The sequence below is a fragment of the Pezoporus flaviventris genome, unplaced genomic scaffold (genome assembly GCF_033815535.1).
Source record: "Pezoporus flaviventris isolate CSIRO_AGI_PZ_B2104156 unplaced genomic scaffold, CSIRO_AGI_Pfla_v1 ptg000072l, whole genome shotgun sequence".
Classification (NCBI taxonomy): Eukaryota; Metazoa; Chordata; class Aves; order Psittaciformes; family Psittacidae; genus Pezoporus; species Pezoporus flaviventris.
The window spans coordinates 8,107,069-8,126,218 of record NW_026892620.1 but is presented as its reverse complement, the minus strand read 5'-3'; the positions used below and the strand labels follow the sequence as shown (position 1 = coordinate 8,126,218).

Sequence of the window (19,150 nt, the reverse complement as noted above, 5' to 3'; positions counted from 1 at the left end):
GTTTTTATGTTTGTCTTTACTAAACAGCAGCACAATCAGCAAACTGCCTTCCAACACTATACAAATGCCGCATCACCCCACGGTAACCGGGATACAGCGCTCCTGCGGGCACCGCAACATGTTTTATCCCAGATAATGAATCAGCAAAATTCAAATAAATAGTAATGAAAAAAAAGTAAAATTGCACATCGGTTCTCCTCGTGACTCCGGGGAATTTCGCGGCTACAGCACTGCCATGTCCTCTCAGCAGCGCCTGAGGGGTTGTGAGAGAAGCCACCCGCCACCGCCGCAGGCCGCAGCCCCACAATAGCCCTGAGGCAGGACCGAGAGTCCGAGGAAGCTGCCAGCAGTCGTGCGCTCAGGGAAGCAGGGCCCGCAGATACCCTCGCACCTCCGGGCAGCATCTCCCGCACCACCCCCGGGGCACTCCCCACCATCACCGCGGTACGTGGCTGCCTCAGCCCCAGGCTCCGCTCCGCTCCGCTCCCTGCCCGGCCCCGCCCCGCTATCGCCCGCCCCTCCCCGTTGCCGCCGCTCGGGCCCGGCAGCCCTGCCCGGGGTTCCGGCGCGTGGAGCCCGCAGCTTTCCTGATTCGCTGTCTTCCGCCGCGGGCCCCTCCAGCTCCGGGGCGAACGCCGGCCCACAGTGCGGTCCTATTGGCCCATTTAGCCCTGGCTCTCTCTCGCTGCAGGCCGCGAGAGGGTGCACCTCCCCGCCGATTGGTGGGGCGCTATGGCGCGTGCGCCGCCCATGGCCTCGCCCGTCCTTCTGGGACCCCCCCCCCACTCCCCGCCGTCATCCCTCTCCCCCCCCTCTTCCACCTCAGCCGCCGGCACCGGGAGTGCTCTGTTCTCGCACGGTTCCCCCTCACGCCGTTATGGCGGTCGCTGCAGAGGAGCCGTTCCCCTTCCACGGTCTCCTGCCTAAGAAGGAGACTGGTGCCGCCGCCTTTCTTGCCCGCTTCCCCGACTTCGACGGACGGGGGGTGCTGCTGGCGGTGCTGGACACCGGCGTGGACCCGGGGGCGCCGGGCATGCAGGTAATGGGCGGGTAGCAAGGAGCCGCCTCGGGCGGCGGCCCTCCAAGGGCGGTGGGAGCACCCGGGCCCTGCCGGGCTGCGCTGCCTGGGGGCCCGGGACGAGTGTGGGGCCGGGGCGCTCCTCCAGGCGCGGCCGCAGCCCCCGAGCGGCCGTCGGTAGCGGGACAGGCCTTTGAAGGGTTGTCTGGGGACTTGCAGTTGGGGTGTTTGTTTGCTTGCTCACAATTCCCGCTAAGCACACACTTCGCGTGAGCGTGGGCTCTTGCTACGGGAGGGCGGGGAATCCTGCCGGTGGTGCTCCGCGCGGGTCACTTCGGGTGTTTGTGCAAGGATCCTCCTTTTAAGCCCTTCACAGAGGTTTTAGGGTACTTAAATCTCTTTCATTGTCTTCTTGCACGTAGCACTCGTTGTGAAAGAATAGTCTGTGGATTTTGTTAAGCTTTACCAAACTTCAACAGGAGGTGGCTTGAGGCTACAAACAGCGGCTTAGATCTTTTACATGAAAAGTGTATTTCTGGCAAAATTTGCATTCCTCTCTCAGTGTGTTTTTTGTGCGTTGTATTGCAACAACAATCCGTGTCAGATTTGGTTCTGCCGGCTTTTTTTGATCGTAGTTCAGATCGCAGAGTGATTGCCGTAATTATTTCAATCTCAGTTTTGTGAATTTCTGTGTGACTTTAATTTTTGCACTCCTCAGCACTTCCTTAATTCTTTTAACTGTAGCATGTAAGTTTGTATGTGGCCTTTTGTTTCATTACTCCTTCCTGCTTCTTGTTGGCATATTTTCTCCAAGATGTTGCAAAGGAAGCCCTGAGAAGTGATTCAGAGAGAGTTGCAGGGAACTTGCTTGGGTATGGAATCCTTTATTTTTTTTAACTAAGAAGGGCCTGTGTTAGTTTGGTTTTTTTTTTTCTCTTTCTTTGGCACAAGCATCGATTTTAGTCCTAAGTGACCTACTTCAGGGACCTAACCCTGGCAGATCTTTAGTTCAGTGTTCTGAAATGACTCCTTGTGGATTTCAGCTAAGTAAAAGGATGAGTGAAGAGGACAGGTAGGGTGAAAGGAGGGACTGGGCAGCTATAACTTCAGTTGATTTAAGCTGCAATAAAGCTGGTGATTTTGGTAAAATATTGAGGGTAAGTGGAATAGTAATTAGGAAGCTCAAGAAAGCTTGCTAAAAAGCAAAGTTAATAGCATGGGCACACCAGAAAGTAGTGAAAGACAATTGGGAAAATGTGAATATAAATGGGGTGTGTCTAATTCTGAAGTTTCACATATGAAAACAAAAACAAAAAACCCTAAGTCTCTGAAGATTATAAGTGAGGAATAGTCAACTAAAAAAAAAAGGAGGGGGGGGGGGGGCATGAGTTTATGGACAGTAGAGGGAAGCTTTGTTCTGAGATAGGCAACCCAGGGCTCATGAGGGATACTTATGAATCCTCATGATCTCAGTGTTGATGATACCAATTTTATTCAGCCTGTTTTATGCGGAGGATAATGTTACAGGTGGTGAAGTAAAAAATCTGTGGAGAACTTTGTGAGGGTGTGTATGTTATTAATTTTGTGATGGGTGAGAGTGAGTTTGCAAGGATGTTGGAGGAACATTAGAAGAAGCTGTGTGGTCTTTCCATGCTGCTATAGAAAGAGTAGCTACTAGGCTTAACAAAGGTTCTTGCATCCGGTTTATTTCTCTGTTGGTTGGCTGGCTTTGCCACACAAAACATTTTATTATCTAACTTCTACTTACTTTTGTGTTCTTTCTTAATCTTTTGTAGCCAGTGCCCTCTAGGGGAATACTTTTCATCTCGTCTTCCCTTGCTTTACGCTCCACCTGTTGATGCCAACTGTGAAGTTCAGTTTGTTTTTTTCATGCTATTTTTTTCCCTTCTTCATTTCTTTGGTAGAATTTATTTCCTGTTGTTATCTGTTGTGTCATGGCTTGCAATTCCTCACTAAGGCACAGGAGATGGTAAAATTTTAGGTGGGCAGATACGGTACATTTAAGGGATGTGTTGTGGTTGTGTATATATAGTCTTTGTTCAGCCCCACCCTGCCCTTTACCTGTTGTTGTTGTCACTACTTATGTTTCACAATAGATAGGTCAGTTCATCGGCTTCTTGCAATTTTGATTATTTTGTGAAGTGCCTGTTGGAGTTCTTATTATAATTATTATCTAAAACTAGCTCATACGTTTATGGGATGATGTTTTAGCAGTAGCAGCTTGAGTTGGCTTGACCTGTTTTTCAGCACTGAGTTAATTTTCAAATAATTTTCTTTTTTATTTGTGATGATGATCAGCTGTCCCGTGACCCAAGTGCTGAAGAACTTGTTCATCTCCTGTTGCTGCAATAGCTGTCAGTTGGAATCAGTAATATTGTATCCTCTGGCAAAAGCATGCTCAAATGCATCTGGCTTTGCCTTTTAATTTGGGAGTGTCGCAGATACTAGTGCTCCTTCGCTTCTGGTCAGCTGCCAGGATTATGCAGATAGATTTGTTTTGGTTTTTTTTTTAGTGTTTTTACTAAAATTTACTAATTTATTTGCTTTATGATGTCAGAGCTAACATGAGAGTATGTTTTTCAAACTTCAAACTAAAAAGCATAAACAAGTCATAAACTTGTAAACTGTTTCATGTATTTTTTCAAAGGGCTGTAGGCAACTCATGATATTAAAGGTAGCATTGGGGGTTCTAAATATGCTGTAAATATTCTTAATTTTTTTTTTTAGCGCAAAGGTACTAAAACATACCTTGATTGTAATGAATCATTATTTCCAGTTTTTTTCTGTTCACATGAGGGAGTTGATCAAGTTCACTTCTTTTTTTTTTATTTTATTTTATTTTTTCCTCGGAATTACAATCCTTGGAAGAATCCTTGGGGGAAAAAAAAACAACAGCCAACCAACCAACCAAAAAACCAAACAAACAAAAAAAAACCACCAGAACTGAGTTTCACTGTAGCATTACTACTGGTGGGCAGTATGTCAGCCCAGTCCATAACAGCAGAAGCAGCCACGCTGGTTACTTGTACTAAGTGACGTGACGGTGAACCTGTGTGGTTCACTGCCATTAGGAATTGAGTCTTCGACCTCTGTACCTGAAAACCAGACCTTTGAGTCTAACTGCAAAATTCCAGTTTGTCAGTTCTAACTATACAAACTCACGTGCACCTTTGGACCTGCTGTGAGGTGAAGTGCCGTGTAGTGTAGGAATTGTTCATTGTCTTGCTGGCTAGACAACTTTAAAAACTACCCAAGTTCACTGTGGCATAAATCTGTGTTCTGGCCACCTGTTACAGTATAACTTGTCTCCTTCCAACAGGTCACCTTGGATTACATCTTCATTCTTTTCTTGTGTTTTGATCACTGAACAAGTCACTTTCTTTAGAGACATATTGAAAAATGTCCAATTCTGATAATCTCAGGGTTGTCTTTGCAGTTGCTTTATTATTGGAGCAGCTCTTGACTTTCTGTAAGTAGAGTGGCATTTGAAGAAATTAATTACAAACACTAGAAAACCATATGGTTTGAGTGCCTATGCGCTGTGTTTACCAAGTAAAATTTCACTACTGTGCAGCTGTTATTCAGTGGATGTTTTACCAGGTTAATATGCTTTAACAATTTTCAAACCTGAACATGAATTTCTGTAAACAGAGTAACAGTGCTGGTTTCTGTAATGGAAATTTTTTCTTAGCAGATCTGTTCTAAAGCAGTATTTGTTACCTTCTGGGAAATTAAATTAATGTCCTTCTTATGGTTGTGACGAGTTTAGGATTTTGGGGCTTGGTCTTTTTTTTCCTGGCCTGTTGAAGCCTGGTTTTATATGGGAGAGTGGTTGCTTGTTACTTTTCTGTATGTTGTTTAGTTGAGTTTTGGGATTTTTGGGGTGGATGTTTGTGGGCGAGTGGTTTTCTGTTTTATTTGTGGTTTGTTGGGTGTCTGTTGTGGAGGGTTTTTTCTTTGTTGTGCTTTTGTTTGTTAAGGTTTTCCCCTTAACCATAAGAATTTGAGACCTTGGAAATACTTATTTGTTGAAGTGTGATAAAAGCTTGAACCTTGTTGTCTTTTTGATAGCAATGGAGTGATTTTTATGAAACAGCTTGGTCACGTTGTTAAATTCAGCAGCTGAATTCGCAATTCCAGAGCATGATTTGGGCAAAACTACATGTAGTGTATGTTATGTCTAGCATCAGAATTATTGATAGAGAATAAAGGCAACAATACCAAATATTTAAATGGTAGAGAAGAGCAAATATTGCTGCTTTTCTGAACAAGAAGCTTTTTTCACTTTCAGTGTAGTTATTGTATAGAAGGTGTTGAGAAGATTTTTTTTTTTTAACCTTTAGCGTAGAAGCATAAGAAGATAGATGCATATGACCAATTCATAGTATTATAGAATGGTTTGGGTCAGAAGGGACCTTTAAAGGTCATATAGTCCACCCCCCCTACAACGATCAGGGAAATCTTCAACTAGATCAGGTTGCTCAGAGCCCTGTCCAACCTGACCTTGAATGTTTCCAGGGATGTGGAATCTGCACCTCTCTGGGTAACCTCTTCCAGTGCCTCACCACCCTCACAGTGGAGAATTTCTTCCTCATAGCTAATGTAAACCTACCCTTTTTCAGTTTAAAGCCATTACTCCATGTCCCATCCCTGCATGCCCTGAAGGAAGTCCCTTTCCAGATTTCATGTTGGCCCCCTTATAGGCACTGGAAGCTAACTCTAAGGTCTCCCCAGAGCCTTCTTTCCAGGCTGAAGAAGCCCAACTCTCTGTCTTCATAGGAGAGGTGCTTCAGCCATCTGAATTCATATTGCCCTTCAAGAAAATACTGCTGTATATGGAGTATAGTTTATTTCCCGAATGAGCTCATACAATACCTACTAGATGAAGCGTGTTATTACAAGAAGATAATATTGAATATTTTTGTAAATGTAAAATAACATAAAAAAAATCTTAGTCTTGGTAATTGTGTAGAAGGTTACTCTAGGTGAAAGGAACTTTGAATAGGTTAGTGGTTTCTTTTTTGATGTTTAGTTGCCTGCAGCTACTGTAAAGTCCATCAGGGCTAGTTTTCATTTAATTTGAAGAGGCTTTAAAGTTATGGTCATTAACACTGTTCTTACCAAGTCTCAGCTCCCTTTCTCCTCACCCTGGTAAAAATACTTCTTATACAGTATTAGGGTATATAGCAGTAGTTCCTAAGACTTCAGATTGGTTAAAACGAGTAGAATCCTTGACAAAGGAAAAATAAGATGATGATAACTTGTGCTCCTTTTAGGTTTAAGCTCAGTTAAGAGACTCAAGCTTGTGAGTGCCTGTAATTAAGCACCTTTCATTTTGTTAGAGTTGTGTGTTCATTACGGTAAAATTTGGCCACAATGGTGGGATGGAAGCAACACAGCAGTTTATTTGAACACATATAGTAGTTTTTGCAAATTTCAGCTTGGTTTTAAATTGGGACTCCTGTGCTTTATTGATATAATGTTTTTACTTGTTTGTCTTCTAAATCCTTTTTAGAAATTAGTTAATTTGTATAAACTAGAAAGATGGGCACATTGCTTTTAGTTCATTGAAAATTTAAGTAATTTAAAGTTGGGTTTATGTCTTTCCATTTAATGTTGGGTGCTTAAGAAAATTGGTTGATATTTTCTTTAACAATCATGAAAAAATTCATGGATTTTGTGCTGAAGGGTAATCAACTATGTTTTCATTTTTCTGTATTCATATTTTCAGATTACAACTGATGGGAAACCCAAGATAATTGATATAATTGACACAACAGGCAGTGGTGATGTAACTACGTGTACCATTGTGGAACCTAAAGATGGAGAAATTGTCGGTCTATCTGGAAGAACTTTAAAGGTGAGTATTGACTGCTGCAGAGACGCTACTGGGCATCTTTTCCTTTTTTGTTTAACTACAAATTTAGTACTTATTTTAGTTTCTGCAGAACTTAGTTTCTTTTAACCAGATGTCATGGTTTAACGCCAGCTGGCAGCTAAGCCCCACACAGTCGTGCACTCACACTCCCCCTAGCAGGATGAGGGGAAGAGACTTGGAAGGGTAAGAATGAGAAAACTTGCATGTTGGGGTAAAGACAATTTAACAGGTTAAGCAAGATCTGCGTTTGCAAGCAGAGCAAAGCAGGGAATTCATTCACTGCTTTCTTTTGGCAGGCAGGTGTTCAACTTGTGGGGAGATAGTTCTAGAGACTGAAAAACCTGTGAGGACTTGGTTGTAGGCTCACTGCATTCTCACTATAAATAGAACAGAAACCCTGTAGGGTTTTGAAAAGGATATGATGAGATCTGGCAGGGGTCTGAGCTTAGAACTGCTGATGCTACTGGCATAATTTGATTGATGAGGTGATATGAGGGCATCAGCTCTTTGGATCTTCCCATGATACCAGCTTCTGAATTTTGCACAGAATACGGTTGTAAGGGCGAATCTGTTGCGCTTTTTTTTTTTTCTTTTTTTTCAGCTAGGAGTAGTGGATCTGATGTACTGAGAGTCTAAGCTGTAGTGAGATATGAAAGTAGATATTCAGATATTTCTCATGACTTCAAACCATAACACCCCTTCATGCTATGGTGCTGCTTTTCATTTATAGCGCTGTTATTTTCACAGACCTCTACCCAGTAAAGTCACTGCTGGGACTTTATGTTTTCAAAGTAGATCATCAGGGCAGTGGTTACTTAGTTGTTCAATGGCAGTGTCACGTGAATTAATAGTGATTCCTTTTGAAATGGATTGAAATTGCCATGTCATGTTGTTGAAACTTAGTGCACGTGTTACTGTCATGGAGGCAGGGAATTAAATTGGTGATACTTGCAAGTCTCTCCTCTAAGCTCTCTTACAGTGTTGATTTTTCGTATTTTTTTTTTTTTTAATGCCATTGGTTAACGGATTTCTGAATATACTTTTCTGCAGATTCCAGCAACCTGGGTAAATCCTTCAGGCAAATATCACATTGGCATAAAAAATGGCTATGATATTTATCCTAAAGCTCTTAAGGAGAGGATTCAGGTAAGAAATTACATTTTGCATCTAGTGTAGTGTATAGTCATATTTCACTGTTCTGACTCCTAAATTTTTCTAGGAAACTTTGATATATGATTTATTAACACGTGTAGGCTGCTGAGCAGCACTTGAAATCTATTCTCTCGCTTATTGTTGCTTAGTTTTGACATGATCCATTTCTTCTGTGATTTTTTTTTTAGAACAGTCCAGTCAGTGGTCCTCTTCACAGTGGCAAAACAGTCTAGAAATTACTGATAGCAGTTTCTTTTGTCTGTGTGGTGTTTGATGTTCATTTATCGTATTGTATTGAACTTTTCTAGCTATTGTGTCTCAAAACAGAATTTTTATATTACTTTTGTAGTATAGATACTTGGACATAGGTATTTGTCCATATATTGAGGAGCCTGGTTTTATTCTACAGAAAGAACGCAAGGAAAAGCTGTGGGATCCCATTCACAGACTGGCTCTAGCAGAGGCCTGTAGAAAACAAGAAGAATTTGATGCGGCTCATAGCTCTCCCTCCCAGGTTTGGATAAGTAAATTTATAAACTTGTTTGCAACAATTTGTAACTGGTTGAGAGGATTAAAATACTTTGTTAGATGAGTGAAGGGAAGATACTTGTGATTCTTTTGGCAGATCACTTGCTAGTTTATCTTCTGATTAATTTAAAAAGTCTATATATGGATGGTTGTTTCATTTGCTTAGCGCTAACTTTCTAAACTTGTCAAATACAAAAAGGGTGTTACTTCAGATACTTTGTAGCAGGTTTTTTTAGTAAGTTTTATTTTTAATTTAATATGCTGGGTTTTTTAAGGCTATCATCCTTGGTGTGTTCAAAGTTGGAATCTTCTAAACATATCCTTTATTTTGTAAGCTAGGTACTATTTCAGTGAAGTACCAGGAATACCTCAGGTCACTCCTCTAACATTTAATGATGCAAAAATAAATAAATAGATAAGGGCTTTAAACTTTACAATTACAGAAACTGGAAATAGTTATGCAAAACAGGCCAAAAATAAACAGTGCACTGTTGGAAGGTGATTAAACTTCTAGATGTTTGTGACTCCTAGGATAATCTTGCATTCTTGGTGAAGTGATGTAACAAATGTGTAACGTCAGAAAGAAATGTAAGACATTTCTTGTAACAACTTTAGAAACAGTCTAACTGTATTCTTGTTACCTTACTAGGTAAATAAGCTGATAAAGGAAGAACTTCAAAATCAAGTGGAACTGTTGAATTCTTTTGAGAAAAAATACAGTGATCCTGGCCCAGTATATGACTGTTTGGTATGGAATGATGGTGAGACCTGGAGGTAAATGCCTAAACTTGTATAACTTGTCATCATCTACACATAAAAATCCAGCTTGCATTGAAGGCTGTGTTAACTTTCAAATCTACCCTCTTTATAGAGTTCTTAATTATTATTTGCTTTAAGATAATCCTACTGTATCATTTGAGTTTCATGACAAAGTTCCAATCCCAAATGAAGATGGGGTAAAATGAAGTCTTATTAAAGACAGCATGATGCAAAGGGGGTAAGCTTGTGGGATTTTCCTCTGAGGCAGAGTAAAATCACTTTGAGTATCCATTGCGGGGGGGGGGGGGATGACAAAGCCACCAACAACCAAACCCCAAAACAGCAGCAACAATAAAAAACAACCCCCCCGAAACACAGAAGTCTTTACATAAACTTCAAGATGTAACATGGCACTTTTCTTGACTTATAATGTGCATCATACAAAATGGTGGGTAAGACTTCACATGTTTATGTACCAGCACTGAACAGCTAGTATTAGTAAAATTTCTTCCTTGAAGAAATTGCTTGAATTTCCATATGCTTTCTTTTCTAAGAAGGATTTATTTGAATTTAGTAGCATTTGAAAGTGAGTTTATTTAGAGATCTTTGCAGATTCTGAATCTTAAGTGCGAACAACCCAGTTTGAAAATATTGACTTAAAGAATTAAGGTACTGTAAACACAGAACCAGACTTCTTGAATTCTATGTGGTGGTACACTTTGCTGTGGGGGCAAGATAACTGAAAGCTTACAGCAGCAGGAAAATAACCATTTTGTTTGGTCAACAGAGCCTGCATAGATACAAGTGAGAGTGGTGACTTGACAAGCTGTACAGTGCTGAGAACCTACAAAGAGGCTCAGGAGTATGGATCCTTTGGAACATCTGAAATGTTGAATTATTCTGTGAATATATATGATGATGGAAACCTTCTTTCCATTGTGACAAGTGGAGGTAAATGAAAATAAGAAAATTTTGCTGCTGAGCAGCATCAGTTTTGGGGTCTTGATTTTGATACTTGGGATGGCTCAAGGCAGCTATCTTAATACAGCATTCTGTATCCTGCATTCTGTATTCTGCATTCTGCGGCAGTCAAGATCAATATTCGGATTTTCTCAACTATAGCTATAATGACAGCTCATTACCAAACTTGCTTGCATTTTTGTCTGAAATAGTTAACTATATGTTCAAATGCCTACATAAATACAGTGTGTACAGTTTAAGTGCTCTATAAGGTGTTCTTGCATCTTAATGCCTAAAACAGAGAGAACCTTCTTTCAAAGTACCTTTTTTTGTTTTGCTTCTTAAATATAGGTGATGACTGATTTTTACTTGCTGTGCTTTGTGTTTGTATGATTTAAGAATCTTAAATAAGACTTACCTGTGAACAAAAGGTGTATTGATCTTTATTTTGGTTTATCCAAACTTTTTTGTGATGGCAGGTGTCAGTATAGCTGAGGCTCTAACCACTCTGAATATGTGTGTTCTTATATAATCTTGTTATGTTTTGGAAGCATCCTAAGTGGTTATGGTGATGTGGATATATTTGGTTTGAAAAATGCTCTTAATTTATCATTAAACAATCCTATGTCAGTAGAACTACAGAAGCAGTTCTGGTTTCTAAATTGATGATCATTTTTTGAGAGATTCTTTTTTATCTCAACAAAAACTTTGTGCAGTTTTTGGTTTGTGGTTTTGTTGTTGTTTTTTTGTTTCTTTTTCTTTGGGTTTGGTTTCTGTTGGTGTTTTGGTTTGGGTTGTTGGTGTTTTTTTTTCTTTCTTGTTTGTTTTTTTTTTTTCTGTTAAGGTGTTTGTTTGTTTTGTTTTTACTTAATCCCCACTATCTGAGTCATCTCAGGTATAATTTTCATAACTTAGAGTAGAAAGTGTTGAGCCTTTAAAGTAACTTCCATTAGTAGGATTAAGTGAATACATCCTTTTTATCTGCCTCTTGCCTCCTTTCTCCCTTCAGAAAGCTGTTTTATTTTCCAGATGGCTGCTGTTCACTGGGTTCTTTTGTTTTGTTTTCCTTAGAATAACAGGACATTTGTTTAATAAGTGATTTTAAAGCCTGGGCTCATTTTACAGAATTGTGGAACCATTTAGGTTGGAAAAGACCTGTAAGGTTGAGTCCAACCGCTAACATTGCGGTGTCCCTAAGCACCATCTCTACAGCGTATTTTAAATACCTCCAGGGATGGTGACTCAGCTACTTCCCTGTGCAGCCTGTTCCAATGCCTGACAAATGTTTTAGGGAACAAATTTTTCTTCCTAAAGCTGTCCTGGCTTAACTTGAGGCCAGTACGTCTTGTCCTATTGTTTGTTACTTGCAAGAAGAGACCAACCCCCACTTCACTACAGCCTCCTTTCAGGTAGTTATAGAGGGTGATAAGGTCCCCCCTGAGCCTTCTGTTCTCCAGACTAAACAACCCCAGTTGCCTCAGCCATCCCTCATAAGATTTGTTTCCCAGACTCTACACCAGCTTTGTTGCCCTTTTCTGACCCACTCCAGCACCTCAATGTTTTTCTTGCAATGAAAGGCCCAGAACTGAACACAGGATTTGAGGTGCAGCCTCAGCAGGGGCATGATCTCTTCCCCAGTCCTGCTGGCCACACTATTTCTGATACAGGCCAGGATGCTGTTGGACTTCTTGGCCACTTGGGCATGCTGCCGGCTCATATTCAGCAGCTGTTGACCACCACTCACGTCCTTTTCCATTGGGCAGCTTTCCAGCCACTCTTCCCCAAGCCTGTAGCCTTGCATGGGGATGTTGTGACCCAAGTGCAGGACCTGGCACTTTGCTTTGTTGAACTTCATACAGCTGGCCTCAGCCCAGTGATCCAGCCTGTTCAGACCCTCTGTAGAGCCTTTCTACCCTCAAGCAGATCAACGCTCCTGCCCAACTTCGTGTTATTTGCAAAATTATTCAGGGTGCGCTGGATGCCCTCATCCAGATCGTTGATAACGTTATTAAACAGAACTGGCTCCAATCTTGAGCCCTGGGAAGCACTACTTGTGACTGGCTGATAACTGGATTTATATACTTAAAGCTCAATAAATGAGAAGTAGTGTATTAAATTTGTGTAAATGACGTTCACTAAAGATATAGTGATACAACTTTTTGTTTCCTCAGGAGCGCATGGAACACATGTGGCTAGTATTGCAGCTGGATACTTTCCAGAAGAGCCAGAACGAAATGGTGTGGCTCCTGGAGCTCAGATTCTTGCAATCAAGATTGGTGATACAAGACTAAGTACAATGGAAACTGGCACTGGTCTAATAAGAGCTGTGGGTATTACACTGACTAAACGATTAATTTCAGCAGTGTGACTTAGTGTTCCACAATATTCTACAATTTTGTTCTCTACTTGCTCATAGGGAGTGCTTTTATAGTTCTAAAATATTTCCAACAAAAAGAAGTAAGCAAGCAAATGCCAACAACCCTCCTCCTCAAAGAAAATCCAGAACAAACAAAAATAAGCCAACCAAAAAAACCTGCAAAGCATACCAGAATGTATTTTAAAACATATCTTAATACTAATGTTTTAGCATAAAATAAGTCTTCTGTTGTACAGAGCATTTAGAGATTTTTACAGACTAACAGAGTTGTAGTGTGTCTGGCTATCTTGACATGTGGGTGAAGTTACTTACATGCACATTTCTAGTTCCTTATTCTGTGTTGTGAGCATGTTTTTTTATAGTTACATAGGTTACTATAGAATGCTTAAATCTAGTATCTGCTAATATGGGTGATTTGTTTTTTGGTGGTTTTTTTTTGTTTGTTTGGCTTTTTGGTTTTTCTTTTTACTCACTTTCTGAAAAGTGAGGAAAGATATAATTCCTTTTTAATGAAAAAAGGCCCAAGACCTTTTCCATATAATGAATTGATGGGGGATAAAAATCACACAAGAAAAGGAACAGAAAATAGAAAACTATACTTGTGGCTCACAGTAAATCTTGCAACACTTGTGGCCCATAGTATATCTTGCACCATAATATTTTTACAACTTTTGGGAATTTAACCAAACTGCACGAGAAAAGAGAATTTTATGTTATTGAGTACAGATATTTGAGACAAATACTAATGAAGTATGCAGTTTTCTCTTAGGGTACTGTTAATTTATAGCTTGGAACATGACAAAAGTTAGGCTGTTCAGGGACTGGGGTTTTTATTCTGTTTATTCACTGGGGAAATAGCACTTAAATAACTGATTGAAGTAAATTATTTTCTAGAATTAAAAGAAATATATCCTATTTTCTTAGATCTATAGCAGATCAGTTTAAGCAGATGTTCTTTGCCGTTCCTTATTTGACGTATTCTATGATTAGGATGTATTTTGGCTTTTATTTTTACTTTATCAGATGATAGAAGCAATAAACTACAAATGTGATCTCGTCAACTATAGCTATGGAGAGGCAACACATTGGCCAAATTCTGGGTGAGTACCACTGTGGTTAATATAAAGTATTGTAATATGAATTACATACATTTGTTGAGCTTTGTGTAAATGAACTGTCAGGCTCAGACAATTCATATACATTAAACTGTTGCAGTTTATATTTTTAACTGACTATAGTATAAAAATGTTTCAGAATAATAAAGAATTTTTGTAGTTGGAGCACCACATAACTGGGGGGGGTAAAAACCTAATTTTGCTACATAACTAACTTTTTTTTTTTTAGACTAGGAAGTATTTTTTGTGGTCAGCTTCTGTATTGGAACTGCCTCTGCCAGGTGGGGGGAGCAGGCTGCATAATATTCCTTGTTCTATGACTGGTCACAGAGATTCTACAGGAAATGGGAATTTTGCCCTGTGGGAAGAAAATAATATTTTTGATTAAATTTTTTTTTTCTTACACATCAGGAGAATTTGTGAAGTTATTAATGAAGCAGTGTGGAAACACAATGTAATCTATGTTTCAAGTGCAGGAAATAATGGCCCTTGCCTTTCTACAGTAGGATGTCCTGGTGGAACTACATCTAGTGTAATAGGTAAATCATTTCTTTGGGGGTGGGGGGGGAAGTGTTGGCAGTATTCAGCTTCTGTCTTAATTGTAACCATCTGAGAACACCCCTCAGACCTTTACCTGTTGGTAAATCTGACTTGTAAAAATACAAGCAAGTTCGATTCTAATTAATGTTCTGGAAGGCCTTGTAATGCATTTTGAATTGTCAGAACCACAATTTTAGATCTTTTGTCTTCATCAGATACCCTAATTTCTATTTGTAGTGAAACAAAGCATTTATCTTGGATGTAAAATGATCCCATGTGGTGACCTAGACAAGCCCTTCTAGAGGAAGAATTCATTCAGCTGTAGTGCCACTTCTGTGCAGGTCTATTACTGCGATAAGAATTTATTTTTCTGAATGTCTAGGTGTATGGGTTTTGATATTTCAGTGAAAGACTGAGATATAAAACTTAGCAAAATGTCTAGCATTTAGGGGTAACTTCCCTAGTCTTTATTTTTATATAAATCTGATGCTGCATTACTAAGTTACATAAGCTGATTATTAAATCTCAGAATTCTCATTCAAGAAGACTAGCATGTAGATTTGAAAGTTGGAGAGTTGGTATTTCAGGATAGCTAGTAGAACACTGATTACTTTCTGAAGTTAATCTGCAGTTAATTCACTAATGAAACAGGGGCTGGAACTGGAACTTACAAGCTCTTTCCAGGTTTGCATTGTCTTTGCTCTTACAGCACATCTACTTTGTCAGTTCAGTGTACTTGTATCACCCCAGGGACTGATTGATCATTCACTCTGCATGCTCTTTTTCTACCATCTGGCGTGAACCAGATAGGTTGGGGATTTTTTGTTTGTCTTTTGAGGGTAAAGCAAAATCTAGTTGACAGGTTGGCATAGTTCACACAGGCAGCATGGATGCGGATCTTGCCAGATTTGTTTGTTAGCTTGGTATGATAATTTTCTACTATCCTCATAGTGCTTGTGCCATAGAGAAAATGGAGTGTACACTGTAGGGACGGGGCACAGGTGCAATGACATCATGTTTTAAAACTACAACTTTAGCAGACTTTGACAGTCATTTACATGCTCTGGGCACTTTGAACTGATACATAGGAAAGTAAGTGATGAGTGTCTCATCGCTGTGTTTGAGCTCTGTGGATGTGGCCATCTGCTCTAGGTGGCGTAGTTATGAGCCATGTGAACATGAACCAACTTGCACAGATTGCTTTGAGCTATGTTTGGTGTACTTTGTAACAGTGTAAACACAGCCAAAGGTGTGTGGGAGAGAGTAGAGACATGTAGAAGTAATTTGTTGTGAAAGAAATTTAGAAGGTGAATACATTCTATTCCAATTGAATAAAAATGAAACTTTGAAGTTTACATAATATTTCAATATTATAGAACATTTTTAGTCCATAGCATGCTGCTTTATACTTGCTTTGTAAAAATATCTGGGTGTAATGATACAGAAAATGCATGTTTCCATTATTACATGTCAAGGAAAAAATTCTTATAATGAATTTAAACCACAGAAATATTTTTTTTTCCTGTTAATAAAAATTCATTGCGCATTTAAAATACTTAAATGGCTTTTGCAGGTGTTGGTGCCTATGTTTCACCTGACATGATGGTTGCTGAATACTCTTTAAGAGAAAAACTGCCAGCAAATCAATATACTTGGTCATCCAGAGGGCCTAGGTATGTTGTACTGAAAGAACAAATTCATTGCTTTGGAGTTCAGATTATGTAATTCAAAATCCCAGAAGTGGTCATTAATACCAGCATAAGGGTATTTCTCCTCCATGGGAAGAGCATAGGTAGTCTGCTGTTCTTGGAAGGCCTTTGTACATCGGGCCCCAGAACTGGGGAAGGGGGAAAGACCACTGCACCGCCTCAGCACAGGATAAAGTGTGTCAGGAAAGTGTATTTGAGCACAGACATACTCAGAGATCATAAAAGTTGTTTGGAAATCCGATTGTTTTTCTGAAATTTTTTTTTCAGAGGATTTTTTACATAGCATTTATTTCATTAAGTTAGTGTGGTGAAGTTAACTGTTTGCTTAGTGTTGGAGATTAAAAGAAATACTGTTATTGCAGTGGCGTTATTTCTGGCTTCAGTGACATTGCTGTGATGGCACAATTTAAGGATTTTGCTTCAGTCCAGTAGAGGTGTGAGCAGGCAGAAAAAAATGCTTTTATGCTTCACATTAGAGAACATTTTCTCGAAGACCTGTGAAAGAAAATTATGGGGCAGTGAAAACTTCAGCTTTTATTTCATGTCTCAGAAGCATTTGGTAGTAATGTGATAGCCAAAAAAGGCAAAAATATTTGTTCTCGCATGTGGCAAAATTACAGTACACTATATTTGTAGTCAGCCTACAATAGTAGTGGGTGAAAGAAAAAAATAAACATAACTTGAGGTTGGTCTTTGGTTTATTTGCTGGTTACATAGCAATCTTCAAAGTTAGCTGTCATGTTGTTTGTGTATTTACAGGCAAATATATTGTTTCGAGAACCTTATTATGTGGAATTGTCATGTTTCATGTAGGGAAAAGAGAAATGTGGTCTCTGCCTCCAGCTGAAAAAAGATTTGTAATTAATATTAGTATACGTGCATACACAAAAACTACATTTTGTGTGCTTTGTCACCTTGCGTTGTAGAATAGTCAGAATGAGCATGTCAGCTAAAAGGCCCAAGTCTGGCTAAAGAAGGATTCCCCTTGTGCAGGGTATAACACGCAGAGTTCCTAAACCTTTTCTAGAGCAGGGCTAAGGGATGAGTCTGTCTGAGTAAGCAGGAAAGGCTTTCAGGCAGATGCACTGTGCACCGCTTTACCAGAAGTGTCGTGATACAGAGCCTGTCATTTATATAGGGCTGTCATAAAATATGTCCAAAGGTCACATTACAGTATCATCCTGAGGGTACTCTGATTTGAGGCAGATTTTAGATGGATGAAAGTGTTAGTGTGGGATGTAAATACCCCAAAATACCTTGCCTCTCCAAAGAACTTAATAGCTCGGGCACAGTGCTGTTCTTATTCAAGTGGTGCAGTTTTTGTCTATCCAGAGTGAAGAAAATTGAGTATATCTGGCTCAGACCATTGAAAGCTGCTTTTAACTGTGTCATAGGTACTCACTCTGTTCTTAAATATGTTTGAGCAAGATGTCTTAGGCCCAGCTGATCCTGATCCACCTGACATTCCTTTTTATTTTTGTCTTCTTCCCTTGCTATCCTTGTCTCAGGCCCTGTATTCAGAATTTGATCTGGTAGTTGAAGTGGCAACATGCAGAATTAGAGATCTGCATTTTTTTTTTTTATCTTTTCTAGTCATCTTCTCCCTTTTACTATTTTTCTGTAAAGACAGTAACTGTTAAATAGGCTATATTAAATACAGATTTATTTATTGAAGTGCTTGATAGGTCTGTGTGCATTTTCCAATTCAAATCCCAGAAGTTACTCTGCTGACTAACTGAAGCATGGTGAGAAGAGTATTGAAGGAGTGTAAATTTAGAAAACTTTCACTGTAAAACAGGCATAGCTGATGATTAATGTGACATTTTTAGATTGCTACTTAGTGGCATGCTTTTTCTTGGGTTTAATGGGTTAATGGATTTAGTGAAGTAATGTGCTTCTGGACATTCCCTAAAGTTAAAATATTAAGTACACAAAAAAACTTTATATAAAGTGTGCAGAAAAGAAGTTTGTTTTTCAACCCTTCTGTTTTACCACTAGCACTGATGGAGCCCTGGGAGTAAGCATCAGTGCCCCAGGAGGTGCTATTGCTTCTGTTCCAAACTGGACTTTGCGAGGAACACAACTCATGAATGGTACATCCATGTCTTCTCCCAATGCATGTGGAGGCATTGCATTAGTATTGTCAGGTAATATGTTAAAATGTTAAATATAGATGCATAGTCTAAAAGAGATTAGAGTCTTCTTTTCTCTTATTAAAAAAAAAAAAAAACAACCCTGTAACTTTCTAATTTTTTGTTGTATCCAATAATACCCTTATTTTTAATTTCAGGACTCAAAGCTAATGATATTCATTACACTGTTCATTCTGTCAGAAGAGCTTTAGAAAATACTGCAGTGAAAGCTGAAAACATAGAAGTATTTGCACAAGGACATGGTATTATTCAGGTACTTAATAGCAAAAAACCCAACATAATATAAATAACTGCCAGTGGAAACCTGACTCTCAAAAAAAAAAAAAATAAAAAAATAGAAGCAGCTTTCTAGATGAGCACGCTGCTTGATTTTCAGATCTGATGGAGGGAGAAGAAGGGAATGCAGTGGGAAGGGAGGAGAATGAGCTTGTTCTCTCAGTTTCAGCATGAAGTTGCTGTAGAATAAATGTGTTAACTAGACACATTCTTAGACTGATCAAAAAGGTACGTAGGCATAAAAGTGGGATGTGGGTTTTTATCGCCTACATGTGGATTTGGATGCCTAAATTCTGTCCTGATGTCTAAAAATGTTCTTATGCTATTGTCAGAGAGAGATGAGCACATTCAGTGCAGACAAAAGCTGCAACTGTAAGTTCTACGCAGTGAAAATAAAGATACCCACACTGGTTCACCAAGCAGTACAACTGCAGTTGTTCGATGACTTTGTGCCAGAACTGCTCTGAGAGCTCTGGGTGTTTGCTGTATCTTGTGGACAAGTAGCTTGGAAATTTATGATGTGATACTTTGTATGATGATAGTCATTCCCTGTCTCCTGCATAGTGAAAGACAGTATACCTGTGCATAAGCTTAGGTTCTTAAAGAGCTGTTGGTCAAATAGAGGTACTGAGATTTTTCGCTCATGCTTAAAGATGCTAGATAT

General features: G+C 39.5%; 1 protein-coding gene across 3 annotated transcripts in view; it reads left to right on the top strand.

Annotated features, from left to right (window-relative positions):
* Positions 1-823: 823 nt before the first annotated feature.
* The window catches only part of TPP2 (tripeptidyl peptidase 2), a 53,173-nt gene continuing 34,846 nt past the window's right edge, over positions 824-19,150 (top strand). For all 3 annotated transcript variants that reach the window (XM_061472812.1, XM_061472811.1, XM_061472813.1), the window contains exons 1-12: positions 824-1,039; positions 6,771-6,899; positions 7,968-8,063; positions 8,479-8,583; positions 9,247-9,371; positions 10,144-10,307; positions 12,488-12,642; positions 13,717-13,793; positions 14,220-14,347; positions 15,922-16,021; positions 18,056-18,204; positions 18,348-18,463. In XM_061472812.1, coding sequence (XP_061328796.1) covers positions 878-1,039; positions 6,771-6,899; positions 7,968-8,063; positions 8,479-8,583; positions 9,247-9,371; positions 10,144-10,307; positions 12,488-12,642; positions 13,717-13,793; positions 14,220-14,347; positions 15,922-16,021; positions 18,056-18,204; positions 18,348-18,463 — 1,506 coding nt within the window. In that variant the 5' untranslated portion in view covers positions 824-877. The remainder of the gene's footprint in view (positions 1,040-6,770; positions 6,900-7,967; positions 8,064-8,478; positions 8,584-9,246; positions 9,372-10,143; positions 10,308-12,487; positions 12,643-13,716; positions 13,794-14,219; positions 14,348-15,921; positions 16,022-18,055; positions 18,205-18,347; positions 18,464-19,150) is intronic.